Source organism: Cryptotermes secundus, unplaced genomic scaffold, assembly GCF_002891405.2.
Source record: "Cryptotermes secundus unplaced genomic scaffold, Csec_1.0 scaffold184, whole genome shotgun sequence".
Taxonomy (NCBI): Eukaryota; Metazoa; Arthropoda; class Insecta; order Blattodea; family Kalotermitidae; genus Cryptotermes; species Cryptotermes secundus.
The window spans coordinates 388347-408443 of NW_019725839.1; the positions used below are offsets into that span (position 1 = coordinate 388347).

Sequence of the window (20097 nt, forward strand, 5' to 3'; positions counted from 1 at the left end):
TTTTATTCCAGGCTCCTCTCATAACAGATTTGGCAACTTAATGCCTGTACAAACTACATCATCTCACTGGTGGCATTATTTTATCCAGTAGTATTATAATTCCACACTTTGTTTGCCTGTTCCCTCTAAGAGGTATAGTCATATGTTCCCATATGCAGTAATAACTTCAAATGCCAGCACATTAATGACCATCACCATTTAAATTGCTATGGTTGCTATGTATACAACATTCAACACCTCAGCATCCTGCTCAGAGTATCTAAGTGTTTTGTATGATTCTCACAATAAACAGAAATTACTTCCCTAAATAGCATTAACCAGCTGGTCCTTCATCTGTAGACCCTTTGTGTTTACTGTGAGGTACAAAGATAGTCTCGTCAGAAGGGTGCATGGGCAAAGCCTGTGGAGGTTCTAACAAAATTATGATCCCCCTTCTTCATATAAAATGTCTCTCACTTATGCCTTGACTTTCCTATCACCTGCTCTTCTATTACTATTCTCTCTCTCTCTCTCACTTCAAGGTTAACTTTCTCTTACATACATACATATACACACACACGCATTTCATTTCATAAGTCCAAACCAATGGACATGAAGGTCCTCATTAAAAAAAAAATAAACAAACACACAGATAACAGAATAATTAAAACTAATTTGATTTGTTTCATTCTTGTCGGTCACACTAACAATATTACAAATGATAAAACAATTCTGTCCAGTGTGACTGTTGAAGCTATCACTACTTCACTTCTTAGCACCTTAAGAGTAAAAACAACACAGCATGCTACGAACAAACATAGGACGATAACAAGAACTACCTTCCCAAGAAAGACAGGCGGCACAAGTTTGGCCCCGTCAAGAAAAACGAAAAGACAAGGGACATGAACCTATTCGGTTAAAGAATTTTAACTTAAATAACAAAAGTTAAAAAAAAACTTTAATGCATCAAGGACAGTTGCTATAGTTGTAAGAAATTTGGATTCTGTAAAAAGTGTATATTACAAATGTTGTATATTTATGTATTTTAAAAATCAAAACACCCAATGTAATAGTAGTTTCTAAAAGTATTGATGTTCCCTCCGATGATGGTCTATAAGGACCGAAACATGTTAGGGTGCTAAGAAGTGAAATAGTAAAAGCTTCAACATTCACACTGGACAAAATTGTGTTACCATTTGTAATAAAACTAACTGTTTATGTTATTAAGTATTTTGATAACTCTTTTGTTTTTAAGAAGCTTAATGTGGCCCAGAGCTACATAGATTCTGAATATTGCCCAAGAATACATTCACTGGTGCAGCACGCATGGCACAGCTCATGTATACATGCATATGGGAAAGACTAACAAATCAAAACCTGATCCAGGAGGAAATTAAGAGGAGACTGGACTCCGGTAATGCTTGCTACCGTTCAGTCCAGAACATTTTCTCTTCCTGTCTGCTGTCTAAAAACATAAATATTAGAATATACAAATCTATATTATAGTTAAGCATCCTGCTGCACTATATTAAAATCAAATTGACAAGCGTGTGTTGGCAAGATTTTAAAACAAAACTGACAGGCTGATGTTTTAGCTTTTGGACTGTTTGCAGTGTGACAGCTACGTAGTGAAAAATACACCTGATGGAGGCCAATTACGACCAAAACATGTAGTGTAGAGGAAGAAAAAAACAAAGATCTACAACCAAATAAATTGTTGCATTCATGACGGCATTTGTATTATTATATACAAATCTATAATTTTTCCTATGCTTGTGTATGGGTGTGAAACTTGGTCTCTGACACTAATAAAGGAACACAGACTGAGGGTGTGTGAGAACAGAGTGTTGAAGAGACTATTTGGACCGAAGAGAGCTGAAGTGACAAGAGGTTGGAGAAAACTGTATAATGAGGAGCTTCATAACTTGTACTCTCCTCCAAGTATAATTAGAATGATCAAGTCAAGGAGGATGAGAGGGGCAGGGCATGTAGCACGAATGGGGAGAAAAGGAATTCATATAGAATACTGGTGGGGAAGCCGGAAGGAAGGAGACCACTGGGAAGACTAAAACATAGATGGACGGACAATATTAGAATGTATCTTAGAGATACAGGATGGGATGGTATGGACTGGATCAATCTGGCTCAGGAGAGGGACAAGTGGAGGGCTCTTGTGAACACTGTAATGAACCTTCGGGTTCCATAAAATGCTGGGAAATTCTTGAGTAGCTGCAGAATTGGTGGCTTCTCAAGAAGGGCTCAGCTCCATGAGTGAGTGAGTACATGTGGTTGAGGGAATGTTTTCTATCACAGAAGCTTAAATTTCATCAAAGCCACTACACACATCCACCACTGCAACCAGTCCTGCATCAGTACAGTCAAATTCACATACATTTATTCCCTCCTAATGCATCTAGTATGCATCATCTATTTCAAGCACACAAGTTTCTTGAACATTACTGTCCTGAGATATGATGCCATGCAATCTGGTAGATGATTAGAAGTGTTCCCAAGAAATCTGGTGCTCCTGTCTTCACCATTAAAAGTGAGCCTAGGAGGAAAACGATGGTCATACAAGGAAGGGATGATTGAACCAGTATGTGTGGCATCAAAAATTGCCCTTTCCAGCCACCGCCTAAGCACCTCAAATTTCTCATTTCTTATATGACGCATTTTTTTTTCTTGGCACGACAGCCCCAGTGGGCCTAGGCCTACCTCCATGAACTTCTCCGTTCACTTCGGTTTTTCTAGATCTTACACATATGGTAGGACTCCTTGGGCGAGTGATCAGCTCGTCGCAACGCCTCTACCTATAGACAAACACAGAAAAATACACACAAACATCCATGCCTTGAGTGGGATTCGAACCCACGATCCCAGCTTCCGAGCGAGCAAAGACAGAGCATGCCTTAGACCGTTTGGCTACCGTGACCGGCTGGTGCATATTTAGCAAACCAAAAGAAAGCATAACACCTGCCTCTAAACACAGTATGTGTGTTACACCTCTGAACAAAACACTGCATCTGGAATAAACAACATCAAGACCACTGAGAGAAGGAAAATCGGTAAGATAACATTTGCAAAATATACATATAGCAATGATCAGTTAATGTAAGGTTACATTACTAAAAATGGCAACATTAAGTGTTACAGCTATTTCCATAAGAATTAACAGAAATAGCTGAGACATGTTTTGCAACTCTAGTATTGCATAACCTATTAAATATATAATTTAATGAATACTAAATTGAGGAAAGTAATGAAGATGTAACTTTTATTTATATACTAGAGTAACACGCGTTGATAATTCAACAGGAAGTCTCCTCATTTGTTACACAAATCTGTGTACTGTTAACAACCCTACTTTTCTCCCATACCCCTTCCGGCCCTACATCACGCTGAAGGATACACTGAGGTCAACTTTTCTCCATGAATAACACACAGAAATAGTCATATACCACCTCCTTTATACAAGGTGCATTACACTTCACATTTCTGCATCAAAATATTATCAGCAGTCACAGAACCGACACCGTACACTGAGAAAAGAAACTGCTTGGTCATTTGAGACTTTCATTCATGCTAAATGTTCACGCTCAACAGTTCATGCCTATGCAAACTGAAATTGCATAATGACAATCACAAATCTCGTGCTTACAAAACCTTTTATTATGTAGAAGGAGACATGTAAGAATATTACAGAGCAACACAAAGCCTCACATCACTGAATAACTGAAATGAGAATGTACAGTCCAGGCACAGCTTTGCGGATGTTTCAGGAACTAAAACAGCATTACAAAACCTTGTCAATGATGTTGAACTGACTGAAAAACAGTCCAAAATTATCCAACACGGTTAACCAATGCAATGTTGAGTCATCACTACCTGTATTCAAAACTGAAGTACAGTTCATTTAATGTACTTTCGTTTAAACTTTCCTGTCATATAAAGTTCAATTTCAGTGATCCCAAGCCAATAACCTCAGTATTACATTTCCTCCATTTAAGACTTTCCTTATTATAGTGTTCAGATCCATTGGTCCCCAAAGAAACCTTAAATGGGGGTTGCACTATCATCACATTGCTGTTAAGCATATGGCAGGTAAAATATCTGTTATATGAGCTCCAAATGAATCTACATTCAGGCACATAACTTCAGCTTTGTACACCAATCAAACACAAGAAATGAACAAGAAAATATATTGATAACCATTTTAATATATTTTATTTGCAGCAGGTATAAATATATTACATAACAAGCTCTAAACTAGGCAGCATACCAACCACCCCAATACATTTGATTCTAGAAATGTACACACCCTATTCCAACCATAGGAACATTCAGTTTTGTCACGTTGGCACAGATACAAATTAATCACTTCTCTTCATAATCTGCATGTTCATTGTGCGAAAGTCTGTGCAAGACATGCAACTCGTAGTATATCTCTCAACTAGGACTGACTTTACACTGTATCTTAGAAATGTTTCAGTGTATTCTGCTCAGTTTCTGTGTTGTTTCTGGTTTCAAGATCTCACAATTTTACCTCCATGGTGTGGGGGTCAGTCTGCTCACAGCAACATGTAAGAGAACTGGGTGTAGTGAGCTTCAGAGACTTCACGAACATCAAAACTTGTCAGTTGTAAACCTTAGCTCAGGCACTTAAGTCACTGACTTTTCGCCACAGAGACTCGGGTTCAATCCCAGGGCAGTTCATGTGAGAACTGTGGTAAACAAGGTATCAACAGGCCAGGTTTTTCTCCAAGTACTTCAGCTTTCCCCTGCAAATTGCCTTTTCACCAATGTTCCATACTCATCTACTAGCAAGGGCTGATATAAAAGGCATATTTTGGGGTGCAGTACTCAACCCCATGCCCATAATTTGTTGTAAAGTTCAAGGCAGAATTACTTAAACATAATGCCCAGCCAAAATTATTTCAGAAGAACACTGTCTAAGGTTGAAGTGTGTACAGCAAACAGCTGGTCCAGTCACTTAGCCAGGATTCAAGAACGTGGTCACTCAGACCTACAGGGCCTGATGCAAACCAACTGGAACAAATGAGAACATCCTGCCCACTCTACCTACGCACCTGGGCTGGACTCCACTGTTTTTCACCCTCCTAATTACCTTGCTGACACCCCTCCCTTGCAACATGCTTACATAATAAAACTATTTCCTTGCCCTATGGACTACAAGCCTGAAGACAAAAGAAATAGATTGATCTGAAACATTGGTATCTGTCTACGAGACTATACGGTGTCACAACCCACAAGATCACAGCCTGAACTCATCTTTAATGTATCCCACTGCACTTCCATGGTCTTACATTCCCCAGTCCTCTCCTCCCCCTGCAAGAGGCCACCACAAAGTACAGAGCCAGTATAGTCCTTTGTGAACCAAGGAACAAGAGTACCAGATTCACTGTACATGAGCAACAACGAATGCCATCATGTGATTTTGTCAATGCTAATAGAGAAGTATCCCAAGAAACAACAGATGACAATCTTATAAACAGCATTCAGACATGTCTGTTCCTAGCAGCAATCTCATGCACTCACACTGTGTGACATACACCCTAGAAACTAACAAATTACTGTTACATAATTACAAAATATAAAATGTTAGTAACTACAACACACCTTGTAAGACACCCTGGCCCCCAGCCGAAGCAATGAATGCCTATGTAGTTGTTATTATTATCACAGACTGTATGTCGATGTCAACATCCTTCTTGCTCAGGATCTTGACTAAGTATGGCTTACCACTTTACTCTATGTGGTAAAAAAGAGAATACAAAAATATTTCAGTTTTTAAAATGCCACTCTGGAATGTGAAGTTCCTGATTCCAGACTTATTACAATATCCCTCAGACTTCTTGCCCTTCACTTCCACAAATGTTACCCTTTAGCAGAAGGTCCTTATTCTTCAGGGCATGGTCCCAAGATTTCAGTACCATGGTCCTAACACTGCAGCATCATGGTGGCAATTCTTCAGTACTTTCATATTGTGGTCCAGACTCTTCACGGCTGAAGTACAGAACTACGGTTTCAAAGTCCAAAATCTTCACACATGATACCACGATTTCAGTACACCATGCCTCAATATAAACTTTCCAGTACCATGGTACCAGCTCCTGAATACCACGATCCAAATTTATTAGTATCATGCTACAAAATCTTAAACATGTCCCACGCTCTTAAGCGTATGGTACCGCGGTTTCAACACGTAGCACCATGGCATGGACTCTGCAACAATATGGTACTGTCTCCAGCCTCAGCCTTCGGTTTTGGCACTTGATACTGCACTTGTCTGTTAGCCCCAACTAAGCTCCATGTGTTAATGCTAAGCTAGTGAATGCTGTATCTGTGGTTCACACACTGCACTTAGGTGATTAATGTATTACAAGATACAAACCCTGTGCCACCATACAGCAAATATGCAACAGTTACTGGGGTAATAGCCCCACAGGAATGGACAACTACTTCTAGAAAATGGAAGGTCACTTGTTCAGTCTGTGTCGGACGGTGAGAGCAATGGGTCCATCTGGCAAACGTTTCATGAGGCCCCAAGCTTCAATTCTAGAGAGAACTGTGACATCTGAACCGTTCACATTGAGCAACTCATCGCCTGCCTGAAGCTGACCATTCTTCTCAGCAGAGCCACCTGTGGGAGACAAATGTGACAAGTGGAACAAAGGTCTAAATGTTCACCACTCTACAGTCTACATGTCCAGACAAACCACAGACATGGAGAAAACTGTGGGCCAACAAATATTGATATCAAATTACTATTATTCTGGACACTGTCCACTGTCTTCAGTTTCAAAACCTGTATCCATCATTAAGCAAATGGAAGGAAAGATTTTACACAGTTGGCCCCATTAGAAAGAGCTGGGGTCAGTCACTAGATCAAGGATTGTCCAGTGGTGGGGTGACTGAGTAGGAACCTTTCCCTCCACCCTTACACCTAATGACAGAACAGATCCAGTTCTGTGCATATAATTTTGAACTGTGCTCCATAAAATGTATCTAGCTTCATATCAGATGCATGAAAGAATGGAAGCATCTTCCATCGGCACAGATGCACCTGCGTTATACATAAACCTGCCTGAAGTGCAGCAATTATTCACATTTGCTGGTATTTCATTATATGATGGTTTCACCTGTTTAGCAGGCGCAGTCAAACCGCCACCATGAACTTCAAAACATGAATAAGTCTCCTGAAATTTTACTCTTCACTACCATAAATTCTGTTGAAACTCCAATGGGAAGTCAATAAAAACAAACTTAGACAAAACTATCTAACCTCAGTACCTTGAGAAGTTCCAGAAAGGAAGCACATTTATACTAAGATACTAAACTTCACAGAATAGAAACATCCTGCTCCTATAAACATGAAATGTTTTCACAGATAAACAAGCTTTGTGAGCAATACTTTACCTCTCCTTCTCTTCTAATGACAGCAGAGTATCAAAACTGTATTATCTACAAAAAATAATATCTTCGGGGCAATGCCATGTAGTTAGGTACAGGTTCACTGAGGATTCAGACAAACATGCTTGTCATTGCTTTTTGCTGGTTACTGACTTGGCTAACTTTATCAGACCTCAAGATTGACACAGTACGAGTATATACCTTTGAAACATCAGTGAACTTATATCGGACTACATAGTATTAAATCTCTGATGACAGTATTCTTCCCAGTTGCCGCTGTGGGAACCTCAAATCCAACATAAACTCAAAACAGAGACATTTATTTCAGTCACAACTTGACCACATGTAACAGTCAGGAGTGAGATGCAACATAAACACTTGACAGATACTATATAAATTTCAGTAACAACTATTACCTCCATACATGCCTTTCTTTTTTCATGTATACTTTGAAAACTTCCTTTGTATCAATTTGCAGCCACAGATTAATCTGAATGATCTCAAATGCACAAAATGGGCAGAATCTTAAAAATAAACAACTCCCATCTCAAGTAAGTTTTCAGAGACAACCCCTCCATTGGTCCATTCTCAATACATTAAATCATGATTCTGCTGAATATGGATGCTGTTAACAGAAACTTTATTTCAGCAAAGGTTGAGACTGCAATTTATATACTAACAACTCTGGCTGCTACGTTATAAAGAATTGTAAGCAATTATACATATCTATTATGGATGCACAGCTACCTGTGAATATCTTCTTTATGGTAAGGGGCTTGTCCCCCAGTGGAGAGTCCTTGCCTCCCTCGAGACTGAAACCCAAGCCAGCACCATCCTTTGTGAGCACGATGAGGTGTGGAGGTCCACGGTCCTCCCCTGGAGACAACACAATGATCAACATATCAGGCACCAGATATCTCTCTGACTTCACACTCCACACTGGTGATCTGGACGTGTCTGAAGAGGCATTTCCGTCTCTGTGCAGTTTGGATGAGCTGTCTCACAAAAGTGACACATGTTTCTTCTGCAGGATTTCTATCGAACTACACAGATAGGCTGTCAAGTGCCTCACAAATCCTTCATGAACCCTGTAAAGTGCAGTGGTAACTATGTGTACCACCTGTTTTAACATCAAAGAACTCTGCATTTTGCAGACACAGTGGACATACATATGTGTTCCGTGTAATTCTCAAAGTACACAGTGACAGTTTCTCCAAACAAAGTTACATAATCAGTTTTTGTTATGAATATACAATGTCATCTGGGGGCAGGAACTGAATACTTAAATACTGTATAAATCTCGGGCTTCAAAGGGTTAAAGAAGAGGACATTTTATGCTTGTTCCCTTGGTTGCTTCGGTTATGTGACAACTAAAAAAGACAAACAATGTATTAGTGTTTTCATGATCACTTGGGACGCAGGAGTTGTCTGGCGAAGAGCCAAAGGGTTAACTAACTGTACTGACAAAGCCTCATTCAGCCCAAGTCACCAACTCACACACTTTAACTAACTCCACTTCTGAGATTCCCATCATTTCAGAGCCTTGAACACTTCCATCTTCTGGTAGTTTGTTAGATTGTTACCAACGTCCTAGAGTACCCTGTTTCTTCCATCTTTAGAACACTATCCTGAAGACAGATGCAGCAGGTGTCTCCGAAACACAGATAACAATTCAACAGACTGCCCATTGCTACAGCCCATCACATTTTTCAGCAGTACCTGCAGCTGCAACCAGAGGGCTTGTTACTGTCTCCAAAGGCTGCTCAGGGATGCGAGGAGGGCGTGAAGGTCTCAGAATGTGTGTGGCAACAGAGCAGTCATCCGGCTGGGGACCGTCATGGTGTCCATCCTGTGGCACTCTGGACCGTGAAACAACCAGAACAACCTCCGATCGAGGGGCCTGCAAACATGGCAGCAGCACTTCATTACAAGAGGCCACAGAGTCTGAGTGGAAATCATTGCCCTATGCATCATGGTGGACTGATGTCACGAGTGGGCCACTGTAATTTACATTTATGAAATAAATCTGGTTCTTTGGGGCCTACTCAATGTTCACTGCCTGGCCAGGAAACTTTCATCATCCCTTTTCTACTTGGCACTAACTTTGCCGACAAGCAGCGGTTGGTCACTCAGTTGGTACAGTTCGCTTACAGACTAAAGCCACAGAGTTTCTTTGCTTGTTTGTTTTTTTTTTTCTGTTAGTCCAATGTGAGTATAGGCCACACACGTTTCACCAGGTCCCTACAGGTTGTATCCTGGGCCAGTACATTGGTCACCAAGAAACCAATAACCAACAGTGGCACCACTGAACTCACCACTTGTTAATACAGACAGCGACAATTAGAAATCCATTCCAGCTTGAAAAGACTGACTGCTCAAATAATCTCCACTATATTCATGTGCCACAAACCCTCTCAGTGTCTCACAAATGACTCCATGGTTAAGGGCGAGCACTGTCACTCTCTCTTCTCCTATGCTGAACAAAGTACAGTGTCTGGGTACCTTGAGGATGTTGAGTGACTCGCGATGAGTGACCCCCTTCATGCTACGTCCATTGATTGACAGGATGCGGTCACCCTTCTGAATGCGTCCATCCCTGTCTGCCGGACTGCCTGCCAACACCTTGTGGACCTGCAGCAAGCATCATTACAGCTCTAACCAACCACGTACCACTCAGCCAACCCATTTCATCTGACTCATCTACATAGGCAGCAGATCTGAGGAAAGCCACCAAAATATCCAGCCATCACAGCTGGCATCCTGCCAACTCAGCACCTCTGGAGTGACAGTCCAGAGCACTGCTGTCGTGACAACCTGTTCAGCATTCCTCCTTCTTTTGTTTTTACTTTAATAAAAACCTTTGCAGGAGGTTAACAATGCTTATCATGGGATGATGGGATGTTTTGGAGTAAGGAAAGCATAAAAACACTATAGAAACTGTATACATTAAACACTGAATGGTACAAGGCATATCGGCACTCCTACATACTGTTCGGTCAGATGCTGTGTTCATGATATTAAGTATCGTAATATGCCTTGATGGCTCACTTGCACAGAACCTAATCTTGTCATACAAGTTTTAATTTGAACTGTGTGGTGTGTTCTCACCACTGCAAGTATCCAGAGCAGTTTCGACTGGTACAAACTGAGCAATACCCCAGCAACACACCACATCACCTCACATGTCAACAGTTTCAACACACAGAAATTTCATACCGTAATCTCCTTGGCCTCGTAATCTGCCCCCCCTGCTAGAGTTATGCCAATGCTGCCGGTGGCACCCTCCCGATGCAGTAGCACCACTACCACATCATGTACTGGCATCGCCATGCAGCCAACAGAGTCCTCTAGGGGCTGGTTTGCCTCCTCGATCAACAACTGAAGTTCCTGCAATCAGCAAAAAGAAAGTCAGAAGAATAACAGACATCAGTATCCTCGAAGTCACAGAAATAGAGCCCTAAATGGGGAGGTCATGCACAGATGACACACCCTCCTTCACACCAGAACAAAGCTGCATCATCATCATCATCAGTAATCTGTCAGGGGAAAGCTGCATACCTGGGGGGAAATGAGACTCGTAGAACTGGCAATGGAGGTCACACTGCCAAACTGTTCACGATGCAGATTACCCACAGAGCCGTAGTGTGGCGTGAAACTATCCTCACTCGCTGTCGAGTCCAGGGATGAGACGCGGGCATGGTTCACCTTGCGTCCGCTGTTCGCCAGTGCCATCTCAGCCTTTTCAAATGCTTTCCTGATGTCATTGACACTGACAGAGCGCCTGCTATCTCCCAGCACCGAGTCCTTGCTGCGCTGCCGACGCATCTGGGGGCCCCGGCCCCCTGTCAGAACACTCAGAAGACTGGTCTCCTCCTCAGGGCCCACCTCCAGCAACTTGCGCTGTACAGGTTTTGGTGGCACAGGGACATGTCTGGGGGCAGGCATGGGCTTCACAGGTGATGGCTCCTCCAGTAACTTATCTGCTCCCTTTTCTTCGCCCTCATTGGCAGGTCCCTCCACCTCGTCCAGGTACGCAACATGCACATCCTCATCGAACTTCCTCTGTATCAGCGGGGACCCAACCTGCACATCATAGACACCAATGAATTCCTATAGTTAGCCTGCCTCTCTCCTACTTCAATACAAATTCTGCCAAAATACTAACAGTATGAAGCCTATACATAGCTTCCAGCGACACCTTCATGTTAACACCAACCAGACCATTTGGAGGTGCTGCAGCAAAACACAGGACACAGCAGTCTGGTCATTAAGACCATGCCTTATGAAGGCCAACAATCTTGCTGTCTGAGCAACCAGATAGTGATTTCTTTGATGTACATAGATCATTTGTTATATTCACTTAGCATTAGTGCACTGCTAAGTGCAAGCCAGTAGCACAGCTGCTGGGAGTGACCTTCTGGCAGTTTGGTAGGAACAAACACACTGCCTCCATCTTCAGAGAGGTGTATGCAGACAGCTGGTCTATTTAAACACCAATATCCTGAGGTTTTCCTCGCAAATGCCAGGACACTACTTCAATCAGGCCATTAACATTTCATTCAAAATCTTTTCACATTCAATATTCATCAATCATCCTACCATTAGGCACTACACAATCCAGAAACTTAGGCAGCCCATACACATATGAGTCTGGCTCGGCAAGGAGCCAAGCTCGGATTAATTTCACCACACAAGTATGAGCCTGGCAACCCACACATAGATGAGTTTGGCTCATTGGAATCCAAGCTGAGTTGGACTCGCGAGCCAGACTCGTACATGTATGGGCCCCCTTACAGTGGTGTAAAATAAAGCAAAAAAAGAAAGGAAGAATGCATGTAACATATTCCAGGAGACGACAATCTTAGCCAAATGCAAACCTGATGTAATGGAGGCCCCAGGGAAACCACAGTCTGGGAGGTAGGCAGGAGTGTATGACTGCCATCTACCTCCCCAATTTGTAACACTCCTGGACAGAGATACTGAAAGCTGGTTGCTAACAGTGAGAGACACACCTTGAGGTCCCGACCACTGCTGTAGCGAGCCGAAGACAGCACATTCTTGCGGTTGATGGCCTCCACGCTCTGTGCCTTCAGAACACGCCTGTTGCTGTCGCTGGACCCACACGTCAGGGTGGAAGCAGTGGATGACGCAGCAGATACAGTTGTCTCAGAGGACAGGGTGCGATGCAGGGGTGACAGCAACGCAGGGGGCGGGGGTGTGGGGGGAGGCGAGATGCTGGAACGACTTGAGCTCACAGCTGAGTCATTGTCACTGTCATCCTCCATGGAATGGCGTCCGGGTGCAATGGCACTCTTGCCTGTGGGCATCTTGTACTCAAAACTGAGGTCCGACCTGGGAACAGGACATCAGCATCAAGTTAACTTGTAACAGCTTCTGAACTTACGAAGGAGCAGAAGAACAAGAAGTAGGAACGAGAAATGGAGCAAGAAGACACAAGCCAGCTACCTCGTGGGAGATGCTATGCTCTCTATGGATGCCGGGGGCTCTGCAGAGTTCCTGAAGCTGGGACACGAGGGCCGCAGATCTTCCCGACTGGAGCCGGTGGACCCGTAAACTGTGAGGCTTTTCCTCTTGAAGGCTGGTGAGTACTTCGGAAGGTTGGTGGTACTGCTACTTGATTTCCAGGGTGGAGATGGAATCACCAGCTGGGGGGTGTTACTGACGGCGGTCTGCCCCGTGCTCCACTTATTGGTGCTGGCAGGCCTGTGGAGGACAACACAACAGAAGCATGCATCATCACATTCACATCTAGTTCTTCCAGGCTGTCTATTCCCTTCAGATTGCTATACCAAACTGTTGTATGCATTTCACCTCTTTACCATGCATACTACAGGTCCTGCCCAGCCGGATCTGGATGATGTTTGGGAGAGGAGAAGAGGGGTTGGGTGTGGGCTGTTTACTGATACTGTCACCGTCTTGGCTACACTGCACTGCATGGTGGCATGATTTGTGAATGAGTAATTTGAAAGGATTTGGAAAGAAGCGATCATAGCCCACCCGAGGTATTATACCAGCAGTTGCCTGAAGGGACTGTGGAAAACTAAGACAGCTGGTGACCCAGCACCTCCTGAACAGAAGTACAGAAAGTTACTGCTATGCATCACACAAATAAGGAGACTCTTTCCTATGTATTTACCTGCACCTTCTTCCCTCTAGGTCCAAATATTCTCCTTGGTGCCCTATTTTGAAACATGCCCTACATTCTCCCCTCAGGATGAACAACGGTTTCTCTTCACGACAGAAAGAATTGTACAGTTCAAGCAGGATCTTGCATTTCGTTTCCCTTGATCTATAAACACAGGCCAACACAACGCTCCATTTCCGTGGATGTTGCAGGATCAAAGAGAGGAGGAAATGTTGCGAGCCAGGAAGTAGGGGCCAGGAAAGTGTTGCAAATTGAGAGCCTCCTCTGAGTGAAACACTCTGTTTTAGGCACGAAATGACATCTTGAAGTAAATAGTAGCGAGCATTCCCCAAAGAGACAGTCCAAGTTCCTTCAGAATGACCAATCATGTAAGCTTCCAATACCCCACATACCTCTGAAGTTGGGTCGCCGGGGGTGCCTTGTTCGTGGTCAAGATAGAGTCCTTGCTTAGAATCTCAGGAAGGTCGCAGATGGTGTGGCTTGGTGCCACGACCTCGGAAACCTTCTCGGGAATGACAAGGCCCCGAAGCTTGCTGATGCCTCGCCTCCGCTGCTCGATGAGTGCGTTGAGGGATGCTTTGCGGACGTCCTCAGGTGCTCCACGACCGACATCGATCAGGGACTGGGAGCGTGTGTGCAGGCTGGCGGTGCGGCTCAGCGTGGATGGACGGACAGGGCCGTCACGAGCCGTGGGCTTCCGGGGCAGCGTGCTAAAGTGTGTCCTGCAACACACAATGATCCAGTGTCAACTTCTGAGGACACACAGGTGCGCTCACCTCACCCTGCCCTGTGAACACACACAGATGTACCCACCCTGGTGTGTGGTTCAGGTCCACCGAAGCGTGCGTACGGTCGAAGGGGGGTGGGGGTGTCTTCTTGGGGAGTGGTTCTGGCGGTGGAGGCCGCGAGTCAAGGAAGACATCCTCTGAGCTGCTGAAACGTCGTCGTGGCGTTGGCACTTCTCCCGCAGTCGAGAACATGGCAATCTTGTCCTTGACGCTGCATTCACTCTTCTCATCCTTGCGCCAGGCTGGGACTCGAACCGGTGACCGCAGTTCCTCAGTAGCAAACTTTCTTGTGGGTGGAGCCAACGGAGGGACTGGTGGGGGTGGCTTCTCCAGCTCCAGCTCTATCAGTGCTGGGCTGCCTACCGTGAAAGGATTATGTTCTGTGTAGTTGGGAGGGAATTCGTGTCCATCGGGGGGCAGGCGAGAGGCCGAACTGGCGAGGGGCGACTCCTCCATCGCTACAACACAACAACAAAGCAGGTTAGATCAGGGCGGAATCGACTGAGATCTGACGTCGGTTTTTTATTCCGAAAGTGTCCGTAACTCTTTTCCTGGAGTAAAGGTGACCGTAACGTGAAACTGATGGACACACCCATCCAGGGCTCAGGTCTAACATGCACGCTCCTCACTCGTCTTGTTAACATCTGAAGTCGAATACCGTTATTAAATAACATTCAATCAGTGAATGAAGATGTTGGAATATCGCCAGTTGATGACAGCATTCGAACCTCGACAACGAACTTGTTGAGTGCCAGGCCATGAACACACGCCCTCCGCTCTGGCGCTGCAAATTCCCGGCGGGGATCCTACAGCAGACCTCGACTCCGTGGCAACATAAATATCCGTGCCCCCGTCGTGAGTTTACTCCCGGTCGTCTCCATTCCGGCTGGAGGGGGGGGGTCACTCTGTATCGAAATTAACCAAAATTTGACCCCCCAAAACTTCCAGGCGGCCAAAACCAATTTTTTATTGAAATCCGTCGAGTAGTTTCGGGCATAAACTTCCCTTTACGGGTTTAACTTCATGGTGCTACTTCATGTCACGTATAGAGAACATACAAACGCCTGCAGACTGAGGGGAACGGGCAGGGGCAATAATACAAGCGATGTTTCCTGTGCGGTCCGTGTCGGGGATATATAACGAGGACAGGTTAAGAGAGAGGATTAAAGATTTAACCCCGTGTGGAGGCGGGGTCGAATACCTCCACCGTGACCCTGCGAGTCGTAGGAGGCGACGAAAAGGGAAGTCTCAAATCTGAGACAGTAAAATATGGTCGCAAGCCCCAAGGGACTTGGACCCAAGGCCCAGCAGCATATACAAAAGACAGACCCGTCCTCTCGTCAGAGAGGGCGCCCCACATAAGAAAGACCGTAACTGTCAAACGGTAATATTTAATATCTGGTCATGAGCCCCAAATGGGGCTCGACACCAAGGCTCACTGACTGACTGACCGTCAGTCGCAATGTGGCTTTGACTTTGATTAAGAGAGAGAGAGAGAGTTGAGATGGCCGCCAGCCTGCGAGGGCCGGGAGCAGATGTGACTGTCCGGAAACACTGTACGCTTTCCAAGGTAGCGTCGCCATGCAACTCTGAACTAAGCGGCCTGCTGCAGTCGGGATGAAGGAATGAACGGGAAATAGATCTGACTGTTCGTACTACGTAATTTAAATTACTTTTTTTCAAAAGTCCGGGGGGGGGGAGATACCAAAGTCACCCAAGCCCCTTCCCAAGAGGTACAGGGGCACGAGGATCACCATTCACCGATATAGAGTTCCATGATTAAGAATGCACGGAGCCATACCTCCATTTTCAATACGCCTTCATGGCATGGTGCTTTGTGAAGCACAGAGACAAATTTAAGTCTGCGGTGACCGGACGCTGAACTACATCTCTCAGTTTCAATCTGTAGGAACATCTGCTCACCGTAACGGGTGCGCCTCACAGACAGTTTCCCCAGACATAATCTCGGGCTTAACTCCCTGTCTGCCCCGGCAACCTCCACGCTGTCACTATCTGCATGACGTCACTCTGACGCAAGAGATAAACGCGTCGCCATGGCAATACGAACAGCGCCAGGTGGTACTGATAAAGGGCACGATTTATTGTACACAACGCCCGCAATCTTATATTAAATTAAAACTTCTGCTAACCCAGCAAACTCTCGCTAGTCCGGTTACAGTTAATCCCGATCGAAATGCGAAAAATCCTGTTCACAGTTAGGTAAATGCTTTAAAATGACACATGGCATTTAGGAAGGCAGATGTGTTACTTGTCTGTTCAGACAAAACTTGACGGTTTCTGCAAACCTGCGTTATTACGTTCAAAAACAAGCACCACTTGAGTCTTCTGTCGGTGAATAAATGTATTGCCTTTTTGTGGTTTTTAAATAAGGACTTCACAGTGATATTTTGCTATTTACTTTCATCAGCACTATTACCATTTATTTGTGTTCTAAGTTTTCTGCCTTTTGGGGCCAACTTTTGCTTCACTAATTCGGATTACCGAGGGTTTACTCTAATTAGGACTGCACTGATCACGTGGGAGGACCCGAGGAGAGAGCTCGATCTTCAGAGGAAGCAGGATCCATTTTAAAGTCTGTCACATCCCAGAAGATGGCACAATCTTCACAGGCACCGCCATGATAACCTCAAATCCAGGATTCTTATATCCACGGTTTACTTATCGGCGCTGTCATGAACTCGACCACAAAGCGTCGAATGGCTGAATGATTACTGAATAATGAATGAGAAGGGATGTGAGAGGAAACAGTCGTAGCATGACTTGAGGTACTACTCCCGCATTTTCCTGGTAGGACAGACAAAAACCACGACAGACATCAATCAAGATTGAGACCATCTTCAGGACGAGATGTGAACCCGGGAATCCCCAAAGCGTTCTGTGACAGACAATCTTCAAGCCGAGATGCGAACCCGGGAATCCCCCAAGCGTTCTGTAACGGACTACCTCCGAGCCGAAATGCGAACCCGGGAATCCCAGAAGCGTTCTGTAACGGACTACCTCCGAGCCGAGATGCGAACCCGGGAATTCCCGAAGCGTCCTATGACAGACCATCTTCAGGCCGAGATGTGAACCCGGGAATTCTCGAAGCGTTCTGTAACGGACTACCTCCGAGCCGAGATGCGAACCCGGGAATCCCCGAAGCGTTCTGTGCAGTTCTAGCCAACAGTGCGAAGGAGCAGTACTGACCTGTGTCAGCGCCGTCTGGTGAAGAGGACATCATAGCAGCGTCGCTGTCATCAGCTGTCACGTCGGGCTCTGAAAGCACAAGACAGCAGTTAGCGCAGTTCGTATGAGGGCCGTCTCCTGCCAAGTCCCAGCTCCGTTATCACACAGGTACTGATAACAGTGTCAGACGTAACATCTCTGCGCCCCTGAATGCCAGCAACAGGTTTCGCGCACGCGCTTTCATATTCTGCAGACAGATCGCTCTGGCAGTGTTCAGCAGACCCCGGCCTTTGATTCCTGCGGTTACTGCATTTCTGATATAGCGCTAGTGTAGCAAACCGTGCGAGGAAGACACACTTGGGAGACCTAAGCGTAGATGGGTGGGTGGTATGAAAGTGTGTACTGGAATCATCCGGTTCAGGATGGAATCCAGTTGTGAGCTGCTGTGAATTCCATAAAGGGCGGGGAATTCCCTGGCTTTCTACGCGACTGTTAGCTTCTCAAGCGGGAATTAGTCTTGACGATAGTAACCACGCGGAATGCTCGCTTGACTACTGCCGTGTCTAGAAATATTTTCCCGGGATATTACCAGTACCGTCCACCAGTGGTGCCAACAAACTACGAGAAACCCTCGCCAATCCGGTTACAGTCTGGATGTCGGATAATCCGGATCGAAATATGAAAAATTCTGTTCACAGCTGAGCACATGCTTTAAAAGACACATTGCGTTTAGGGAGACATATGAGTCACTTGTCTGTTCAGACAAAACTTGACGGTTTCTTCAAACCTTCATCATTACGTTCAAAAAACAAGTACAACTTCTGAGTCTTCTAGCGGTGAATAAATGTACTGTCGTTTTGTAGTTTCTAAATAAAGGCTCTACGGTGATGTTTTGTTATTTATTTTCATCAGCACTGCTTATATCATTAAATTCACAATTTATTTGTTTTCTAAGTTTTTCTGTCTTTTACGACTAACTGTTGCTTCATTAATCCGGATGACCTCCCCCGCCCCAAGTATTCCGGATTAGCGCGGGTTTGCTGTACCATTAAACTTCCTCTCTTTTGACTGAACCGTTACGTATTGTGACCTTGTGGCACGCGAAGTGCGTTGCCAACGTTTGGAAGGAACGCACAGGCCTCATCTCCAGGCAGAACTCATAACCCAGAAAACAAAACAGATCTTCAGCATCACAAAAGCCTCCTCGACTCTTACAAATGAAATAAACTTGTCCCCGTGCTTAACTAAGCAGATAAAGGGAAGTGGCGGTATAGCTCCGCGCATTCCTAATCTCGTCACTAGATGAAAGTAAGTTGTGAGCTTGACACCCCGCCTGCTTTACCTCCGGAAGAAAGGTCCCCAATACCTCTGGATAGGACGTTGGGTGCGCCCCAGAGCCGGTCCCAGAGTCGAACTCCGACCTTCCGGTCACCCAGACTGCAACATAGTCACTATAGTGACTGAGCTAAGCCGGGTTTGTTAAAACTCGATGCATTTAAGCAGAGCCTGGCTCTGATCGCTGTGTTGCCAGTACAGACGGCTGCAATCCCACTTGCGCTGTGCGGGTGACATCAGCGTCCTCGGGACAGGCAGGCATTTTCGCACGTGTGTAAACATTTGCAGGTAAGAGAACAGCTGCGCCGCATTCATGACGCCAGTTTGCACGGTGAGCGGTGGTGAGCCAGCGCACAGACGTGGAAACGTCGTGAAGCAGTGACCTCCACGCCGTCGTCGTCGCTTCCTGCCCACAATTCGATTTACTGCCCTCTTTGCCCTTCTGCTTCTTCTTCATTCTCTCCTTCTCCTTCCTTCTCATTCCCTTCTCCCTTTTCTCGTCTTGTCCTCCTCCTCAACTTACCCCTCTTTCTTCCCCTTATCTTCTTGTCCTCTTTCTCTCTTACTCTCTCGTTCCTCCTCTCTTCCTGTCCTTCTCCTATTCCTCCCGTTTCCTCAGTTTCTTCATGCCTCCCCCCCCCGAACCGGTGACACGGAACCGCGGAACCGACAGTTCCACTTCCTGTGACGACTCCTCAGACCTCTCCTTACACACAAAGGCGAGTGCCTCGCGTCTAACAGAATTCCTAGAAACTAACAAAGTCGCTCCAACAATCCACGCCACGCTGACAGTGGCACATCTGTCCTTACAATAACACATCCACTGTCCAACGTGATCTTTTCCCATGACACTTCGTGCTACATGTCACGCCTATCTGAACTAGCAAAACTGTCTCTTGTGTTCAGGCACCGCAGCATGAAGACGGACCCACTCTTCAACCTCGTCATTACTGATGCAGGTGAGTGTATGGCGTCACGCTCCGTCCGCATAACACCCGTGAACAGACTACAATACCTATTGTTAGGCAAACTGGTTTAGCTCTGGAGTCGGTCAGCGCAGGGCACAGAACAAACACAACGGCCGCTATCGAGACACGAACCCGACCCCACCGTGTTACTGAACTCTTCTCCTGACGAAATTATCTCCATTCACCCAAACGGTGTCCCCACCTGTCTGACAAGACACGCTGAAGCTGGTTCTATGGACGCCGA

At 45.3% G+C, this 20097-nt stretch overlaps 1 protein-coding gene across 2 annotated transcripts in view; it reads right to left on the minus strand.

The window, feature by feature from the left end:
• Positions 1-4180: 4180 nt before the first annotated feature.
• LOC111863543 overlaps positions 4181-20097 on the minus strand; it is a 55807-nt gene continuing 39890 nt past the window's right edge. Inside the window, exons 4-14 of one of the 2 annotated variants that reach the window (XM_023849950.2) lie at positions 17572-17640; positions 14390-14822; positions 13969-14298; positions 12877-13134; positions 12423-12762; positions 10969-11493; positions 10627-10797; positions 9913-10041; positions 9130-9310; positions 8158-8286; positions 4181-6640 (exon numbers count right to left, since the gene is read on the minus strand). In XM_023849950.2, coding sequence (XP_023705718.1) covers positions 6477-6640; positions 8158-8286; positions 9130-9310; positions 9913-10041; positions 10627-10797; positions 10969-11493; positions 12423-12762; positions 12877-13134; positions 13969-14298; positions 14390-14822; positions 17572-17640 — 2729 coding nt within the window. In that variant the 3' untranslated portion in view covers positions 4181-6476. The remainder of the gene's footprint in view (positions 6641-8157; positions 8287-9129; positions 9311-9912; positions 10042-10626; positions 10798-10968; positions 11494-12422; positions 12763-12876; positions 13135-13968; positions 14299-14389; positions 14823-17571; positions 17641-20097) is intronic. The other variant, XM_023849951.2, reaches the window with a different exon arrangement.